A 7,677-nucleotide genomic window follows, 5' to 3' on the forward strand; every position below is an offset into this window, starting at 1 on the left:
TCAAAGGGAAGATAGAAGTCATTCAAACGCTACTTGAAAATGGTGTGGATATGGATGCTAAAGATGAGGATGGATACACTGTCTTGCACTGTGCAGCGAATTCAGAACTTGCGGATGTGATCGAGATGTTGGTAAAGAAGGGAGCTGACGCTGAAGCTCGAACTAACAAAGGTGTGACTGCACTACAGATTGCTGAGTCTTTGCACTACGTTGGGATTACTAGGATACTAATTCATAGAGGTGCAGCAAAACAACAATAGTAATATGGCACATATCTTGACCCAAGCCTCAGTTTCATTTGGGAAAAAAATCTATGGGACTAGAGGAGGAGATCATCAAAGGAGGAATGAAGAAGAAGAAATCGAGTCGAGCTAGAGCTCTTCATGGGAGGTTCGATTGTTCGATTGTTCGATGCCATTGGCTGTTGTTTAGCTAGTAAAGCTGGAACTAATATTGTTGCATTGGTATTTTGATGAACGTAGGATAAGTTGAAGGCTTCAAAACTTCAAAATCACCATCCATTAATAAAAAAAACTTGTTTTTCTCTATGAGAGCTATTAGAGTTTTAACCGGAATGAACGTAGGATAAACAAAGAGTAATCATAGAGGTTTAATTATAGTGTTTGGGTTTATTGATAAATTTGAGTTTTATTATTAATTTTATTTTGTACTTAATAATAATTATACAATAGGGTAAAATTGACAATTAACATTTAAAATTTAAGTTTGATGTAAAAATAAGTTACATGATTTAAATAAAATTGCCCTTTCCCTTTTTGTTTTTTCCATCGCAATTACGTCCAACCGAGAGGGTTTTTTCGTCCACTCACTATCCCCCACACTCCTATATCTTCTCCACTCCCTTCGAACCCAAAACCCTAGATCCTGGGGTTTCCTCCAAGCCATTTTCAATTTCTTCCCCCAAGCCATTTTCAATTTCTTCTATTTCTTTTTTCCAAAATTTTCAGAGGCCTCGGCAATCGCAGTTATCACTCGCTCCCTCTCCCTCTCCCTCTCCTGCTGAGTGGAAGCTTAAAGGTAAGCAATTCGAAAACCCTATAGGAGCTGTTGAGTTTGTTCTTGGAGTTTCTGATTTCGCAATTGTTGGTGAAGCGTGTTCGGTCAAAGTCTAATTTTGTTATGTGTGTGTATAGAATGGGTGATGTCAGAGACAACGATGGGTACGAAGAGGAGCTCGTGGACTACGAAGAGGAGGACCAGAACGCCCCCAACTCCGTTTCCGCCAAGCCCTCTGGTGATACCGTCAAAAAGTTAGTTCTTCCGTTTACTTTATTTTATTTTATTTTATTTTATTTTTAAAACTAAATTTTAGTATAAAATTCACCTGAAAATATCACCAGTCAATTGGGTTCCTCGCTTTATATATGTATAGATAGAAGTTGTACTATTTTTAATTTTATTGGTATAATGTTAGGGAAACCAAATTTGCAAACCAAATGATGTGTCACCTATAGAAAATAAAATAAGCACATTAATTTTCAATCATCAACAACCATATCGTTTGGTTTACACAGTTTGGTGTCCATGAATGTATTTTTTTAATTTAAATTTTAGTTACCCTTGGTTTTTTTTCCCTGTCGGTTTGTTCTTTAATTATTGGTATTGTTTGCATGTTTGTTTGGCCACTGTGAAACTGATGAAAAAAAGTATATAAAGTGTGGGTTCCCTCGGTTCATTAAATTCTTCAGAAAACAATTGTTAGTATTTTTACTTGGGGTTTCTTGAGCTTGTTTATCTTATGTGTTTTACGATGCTTTAATCAACTGAATAAGGTTTACATTGTGAATAAGCATGAGATGTAGCAGCCCAAGTGTAGTTATCTAATAATTGCATGTACTATTAAAAGAAATTAGACCAGAAAGTTGACCTTCCTGTGGGCATTACTGTGGGCAAAGCATGATGCTGTATTGATTTAATGAAAGCTGCATTTTTCTTAATTTCTTAGTGGAGGATACAGCCGACCCCACTTAGTGGGAGACGGCTTTGTTGTAGTTGTTGTTTTGGAGGATAATGCTTCCATGGGCGTATCTCTTTCTTATGGCTGGATACAAATTTGTTATTATGTGCTGCACGTCAAGCTAATCTATAGTTCATATTTTGAGATGATCTAATGTTATTTTGGTTTTAATTCCCATAATCTCTTCTTACTAACCTTTTATATAATATGGTTCAGGGGATATGTTGGCATCCATAGTTCAGGATTCAGAGACTTCCTATTGAAGCCGGAGCTTCTTCGAGCAATTGTGGATTCTGGATTCGAACATCCTTCAGAAGGCAAATTCTACACTTTGTTTTCATTATATATTGTTGGTTATTCTTAAACTAAATGTCAAGCAGTGTTAGACTTTTGATACCTTTTGTTGGGAAAAGATTGTCACATAATAATATATTATTACATCTCATTTCTGTATTCCTGGTTACAAAGTAAATGACCGTGAGTTCTTGCCATGCCACATGAGTGTACTCTATAGACTCCGAATTACTTTTAACTTGTGAATTTAGTTGGTCTGATATGGAATAGCATCAATATATCAGTTATTTGGATGAGTTTCAGTAAATTTAAAATTTCAATAAAGCTGTTGATGTCAAGTATCTGATTATTCATCTTAAATTTTCAAATGCCTGATGTCTTTGCTCCATTGTTTTAAACTGGTAGATTAGATGTGCCGTAGCAATTGCTAATGTAAACGTGCAATTTACAATTAGAGATGTGAAAACTTTCTCGTCAACTTACTTCCGTTACATGGAATGTGAGAATGGAAGGATTGTTGTAGTTGTTTAAGCATCTTCCATGTTTGACTGTTTCTGAGTTTTGTATTTTCTCTGTCCAGGTAATCACTAATTCCATATTCATGATTTCGGCAACAAAACTGGTTTAGTAAACCTTTCCATTAAAAGGATCTGGAAGGCCATTTATACTTACTGAGGTTTCGTCCGGTACGATTTTTTTTGCTTCATCAGTTCAACATGAGTGCATCCCTCAAGCTATCTTAGGAATGGATGTTATTTGTCAAGCAAAATCTGGGATGGGAAAAACTGCCGTCTTTGTTCTATCAACCCTGCAGCAAATAGATCCAGTACCTGGTCAGGTTGCTGCTCTTATTCTTTGCCACACGAGAGAATTGGCTTACCAGGTATGTTCTGTGAATTTCAGTCTAGAGAGCTCTAACTTCGAACTATTACAATGATAATCTCTGTGTTATGCATACATGTATGTGTGTGATGCATGCATATATGTTGGATATGTTGCAAGTAATGTTTGTGTCATACATTTCTATGTTCATTTTTTGTTTCATGAACTAACCTTGTGTTTCCTGGTACAGATTTGTCATGAATTTGAGAGGTTCAGTACTTATTTGCCAGACCTGAAGGTTGCAGTTTTCTATGGAGGAGTCAATATCAAGGTTCACAAAGATTTGCTAAAAAACGAATGTCCTCACATTGTTGTTGGTACACCTGGGAGAGTATTAGCTTTGGCAAGAGACAAAGAGCTTGGACTGAAGAATGTCAGACATTTTATTCTTGATGAATGCGATAAGATGCTTGAGTCACTTGGTAAGTGTTTTACGGCTAATTTTGTTGAAGGGGCATTTCCCATAATTTCACTTTGGGAAAACTTATTTTTATTTATTTTTCCATTTGTTCTATCTATTTCAGACATGAGAAGAGATGTGCAGGAGATCTTTAAGTTGACTCCTCATGACAAGCAAGTGATGATGTTTTCAGCAACACTAAGCAAGGAAATCCGCCCTGTTTGCAAGAAGTTTATGCAAGATGTAATGTTCACTTAACCCTTTACATGAATAATAAAATTTTATCTATTCTGCTTCTTAGTCTGACAACATTTTGCATATTATGGAGTATTGGAGGCCCAAAAATTGTGTTTTAATTCAACTTGTGATCTTGTTTGTTTGTTGTAGCCCATGGAAATCTATGTAGATGATGAGGCCAAATTGACTCTTCATGGTCTCGTACAGGTAAGTCTAACATGTGAATCTGATTGATCAGTTTTTGTGTTGTTGGTTAACTGTTTCTTGCTTGCTCACCCTGTTGCTCTCTCTGCAGCACTACATCAAATTGAGTGAGCCTGAGAAAAACCGCAAATTGACTGACCTCCTTGATGCATTGGATTTCAACCAAGTTGTTATTTTTGTAAAAAGTGTAAGCAGAGCAGCTGAGCTGAACAAGCTACTTGCTGATTGTAACTTCCCCTCCATCTGCATTCACTCTGGAATGCCGCAGGAAGAAAGGTATGCCTTCCATCATTTTGGGTTACATTGGATGTGCAGGTGTCAAGCTCTTTTTTATATTATTGAAAACCAGTTGCTACAATTCATCATAAAGGCTTAGTATTCACTCTTTTTCTTCCTGCTGGCTAGTCATAAGAACATCCAGGAAAAGATGCTTATCTATCTTATATATGAGAATTATATAACGTTCAAATATAATTAAAACAAAGACTAAAATATGCTTATCTATCTTGTATATGAAAAAAAGATAATATTAAAACAAAAAGTGAACAGAAAAGGTAACAAATGCCAGAAATAGTGGGGTCAGTTTAAACTTTAAAGTTTAAAGAGAAATATAAACAAAAACAAAAACTCGGCCGGACGAAAACCCACTCGCAACGCTGTCGTCTTCATCTTCTTTGCTGGGCAGATGGCTTTGCAACTCAAAATGTTTCAGATTTTGGCAACTTAAAAAAACAAAGGATGCCCAGTCAAACGCCTCAGGTGCGCCTTGACCACATCTAGGTGAGTTTAAGCCTACTCCCGCCAGGCAGAGGCGTTTTCATGGTCGCCCCGTCTCTGAAGCCGCCTGCACATTTTCACCTACAACTACTGTCGAATAGATTAGTCAGGATCTCCCGTACGTATAATCAATTCTATAAATATTATAGTGACCAGTCCTTCAAATAATAGCTTCATCTGACCTACCTCAGTAATTAATCAACCTACTTTTGTTGTTGGACTCTCCTGTCTATTAGCATCCATCAATTATGGTTCCTGTGATTATCCACTAGGTCTCTACTTGATACACTTGGCTTTGGAGGATGATATGTGTCAGTGACAAAGGGAAGCATTTAAAGGAAGTAATTGCGTTGTTTTAGCAAAAATATATATGGGATATCCTATTTATCCTTTTCCTATTTCTCCAGTAAATGTTGCATATGGGATGCTTAGCACCTAATGTCAATGATTCTGATTTTAGAAAATTGAAAGTGGGCAAAAAAGAGCCATTTTTTCCTTGTTTTTTTTTCCTTATGAAAAATTGGGAAACGTTTTCGTGGTCTAGAAAATGGTTATGAATGCTGTGTTATCCTTTGGTTTTCTTTTTTACTTTTTTCATTACCACTTGATTGGAGGGTGTTTCTTGTTGCTTAGTTGTTTCTAAATTGTATTTTTTTTTTCCCGCTTGTTTTCTTTTGTTTGTGCATTAGAAGATATTTAGATGAAGTTGTAAAATGTTCAGTTTGGAGTGCAGATGGCTAGACTTCAAGGTACCATTTGGTACGTGGGATGTGACGGAACGTAGTGGGACGGGATGCACTTGTCCCACGTTTGGTGCGCCAATTTACCTGGGATACTTTGTCCTGCGGAACGGATTTTAGTCAATTTTTTGTGCCACCCTCCCCCCTCGGAACGACTTGGTCTAGCCCATGGAACACAAAATCATAACTTTTTGGACAACAATACCCTTCCTTTTTTCATTAATTTCACTATCTACCCTCTCTCTCGTAGCCTCCTTCTCTTCTACCCTCCCTCTCTCTTGTAGCCTCCTCCACCACAAACCCAGCAACCCAAGCTAACCCAATCCCAATAAACCCATCTGAACCCAACCCCACTTTCCTCCCACCGTCTCCCTCCTCCCTGCTAGTCCCATGATGAGACCGTTGCCCTCCGCCGCGAAAACCTCAAGACCACCCACTCACAGGACGTGGCCGACGCTGTCGCTCGAGGGATGGGACGGCGAGGATTAGGTGAAAGATGTGAGGGATGATGTTGAACTCGTCGACAGAGGCTCAGGTAAGGTCGGAATGGATGGGTACGATTGTCATTTAATCCTTCGTTCCATTCTGACCTGAGCGCACACCAAATGTAGCATGGAACCTTCGTTCCATTCTGTTCCGTCCCGTTCCATCCCGTCTACGTACCAAATGGTACCCAAGTGACACTTTGTTTCTTCTTATCTCTCTTGACCCGTGTGAGATTTAGCCTCATGTAATTTTGCATGGTTTCCGTTTGCAGGCTAAAACGTTACAAGAATTTCAAGGAGGGGCTTTCAAGAATTCTTGTGGCAACGGATTTAGTAGGAAGGGGAATTGACATCGAGCGTGTTAACATTGTTATCAATTATGACATGCCTGATTCTGCTGACACCTACTTACACAGGGTATTGTTTCGTTTGCACATCTGTGTTAACAGTTTTATTACTTGCTTATGTAAATTGGTGGGCGTACTCACTGTTCTTGATCTCTGGCAAATTTCTGTGTTTCTTGTACTGGGTTTTCCTTCCCTCACAGGTTGGCAGAGCTGGTAGGTTTGGTACCAAGGGCCTAGCAATTACATTTGTCTCTTCCGCATCTGATTCTGATGTTCTTAATCAGGTAACTAGCATGTGTACGCATGTATATATATCACACACACACACACACGCATATATGTATATATGGAAAACATATTTTCAACACGAGTAATATTTCTTCTGCTTCTGCTAGTCTTCTCTTAATCCAAATTGATTGTTCCAGGTCCAGTCAAGGTTTGAGGTGGATATAAAGGAGCTTCCGGAGCAAATTGATACTTCTACTTACAGTAAGATATCATTTTTTTCATAAATTGCATATATTTTGCTGATTCAATCATGTTGGTGGATTTCTTTCAAAATTAATTCTTCAATCTTGATGATGTCTTGTGGCTTTCTTGCCATCTGCTTGTGTTTTATGTTTTTTGGAGTAGCGAGGGGATGTGTGTTTTCCGGGTTTAAGGGATTGCATAGGGTGTCTTTGTAAATTGGGGTATAAAGTCTGATACAGATATACTCACATATCTCTTTATGCAGTGCAAGCGTAATCATTATCCAAACGGAACCCTGCAAAATTCAAAGGACGATGGACTGCGGGATCCAGTGACCTCTGGTTCAGTTAGTAGCATTTTGTTTTGAATGTGAACTAATTAATTATTACAGAAGAGGATTAGGATGCTTTTGTTATAGGGAGAATCTGTACGATTGAGCTTTACATGAATTGTTTATGATAATGTGATGATAGTATTATTAACTTAAGATTTCTTTCTCTAAAATTTAGGCTCAATTCGTTTCCTGTATTTTGTTTGATGGATAAAATGATTTTAGTATTTTTGGATCTTCTTTTTAATCTCATTTGACCTCTAAACAATTTGAAGTCAATAATTTGTTCGTGGTAATCTCCGAAAGAAAGTATACATAGAACTTCCCCTCGGCACTGCTATCGCTTTTGGAATGGGTGTAAACTGCGAACATGATATGGACGGTTCACTACTTGAATAAATTCCTGAAATGCCGAAAGGGCAACTTATATTATAAGGAAAACTAATAAAAAGAGTTTGAAAATTTTGAGTTTTAATGATAAGGACAAAATAAAGGATAAAGTGAATAGTACCATGATTGATTTTTTAGGGA

The 7,677-nt window shown here is 37.6% G+C and overlaps 1 protein-coding gene across 4 annotated transcripts; it reads left to right on the top strand.

Moving 5' to 3' along the window:
* Positions 1 to 877: 877 nt before the first annotated feature.
* Positions 878 to 7,302, top strand: LOC103927444 (DEAD-box ATP-dependent RNA helicase 15). Of its 4 annotated transcripts, XM_009336366.3 has the most exons (11): positions 878 to 1,038; positions 1,155 to 1,271; positions 2,195 to 2,295; positions 2,983 to 3,155; positions 3,345 to 3,576; positions 3,679 to 3,797; positions 3,942 to 3,998; positions 4,087 to 4,271; positions 6,270 to 6,414; positions 6,545 to 6,628; positions 6,770 to 7,045. In XM_009336366.3, the coding sequence occupies exons 2-11, from the start codon at positions 1,156 to 1,158 to the stop codon at positions 6,854 to 6,856; spliced, it is 1,299 nt and encodes a 432-aa protein (XP_009334641.2). In that variant the 5' UTR covers positions 878 to 1,038; position 1,155; the 3' UTR covers positions 6,857 to 7,045. The 4 variants fall into 4 exon arrangements, with proteins under 4 accessions (XP_009334641.2, XP_048443164.1, XP_048443165.1 ...); XM_048587207.1 differs by lacking the exons at positions 6,270 to 6,414; positions 6,545 to 6,628; positions 6,770 to 7,045 and adding an exon at positions 5,494 to 5,776; XM_048587208.1 differs by lacking the exons at positions 6,270 to 6,414; positions 6,545 to 6,628; positions 6,770 to 7,045 and adding an exon at positions 5,506 to 5,776.
* The last annotated feature ends 375 nt before the right edge of the window (positions 7,303 to 7,677 follow it).

This window comes from the organism of the source record quoted next, unplaced genomic scaffold (assembly GCF_019419815.1).
Source record: "Pyrus x bretschneideri cultivar Hongxiangsu unplaced genomic scaffold, Pyrus_bretschneideri_v1 Contig26, whole genome shotgun sequence".
Taxonomy (NCBI): Eukaryota; Viridiplantae; Streptophyta; class Magnoliopsida; order Rosales; family Rosaceae; genus Pyrus; species Pyrus x bretschneideri.

What these genes read in the sequence shown, in the direction of transcription:
- LOC103927444 (XM_009336366.3), top strand. Translation starts at nt 1,156, where the DNA reads ATGGGTGATGTCAGAGACAACGATGGGTACGAAGAGGAGCTCGTGGAC. An exon ending in CGAGAGAATTGGCTTACCAG is followed by an intron (nt 3,156 to 3,344) that starts GTATGTTCTGTG and finishes TTCCTGGTACAG; the next exon opens with ATTTGTCATGAATTTGAGAG. An exon ending in GCAAGAAGTTTATGCAAGAT is followed by an intron (nt 3,798 to 3,941) that starts GTAATGTTCACT and finishes TGTTTGTTGTAG; the next exon opens with CCCATGGAAATCTATGTAGA.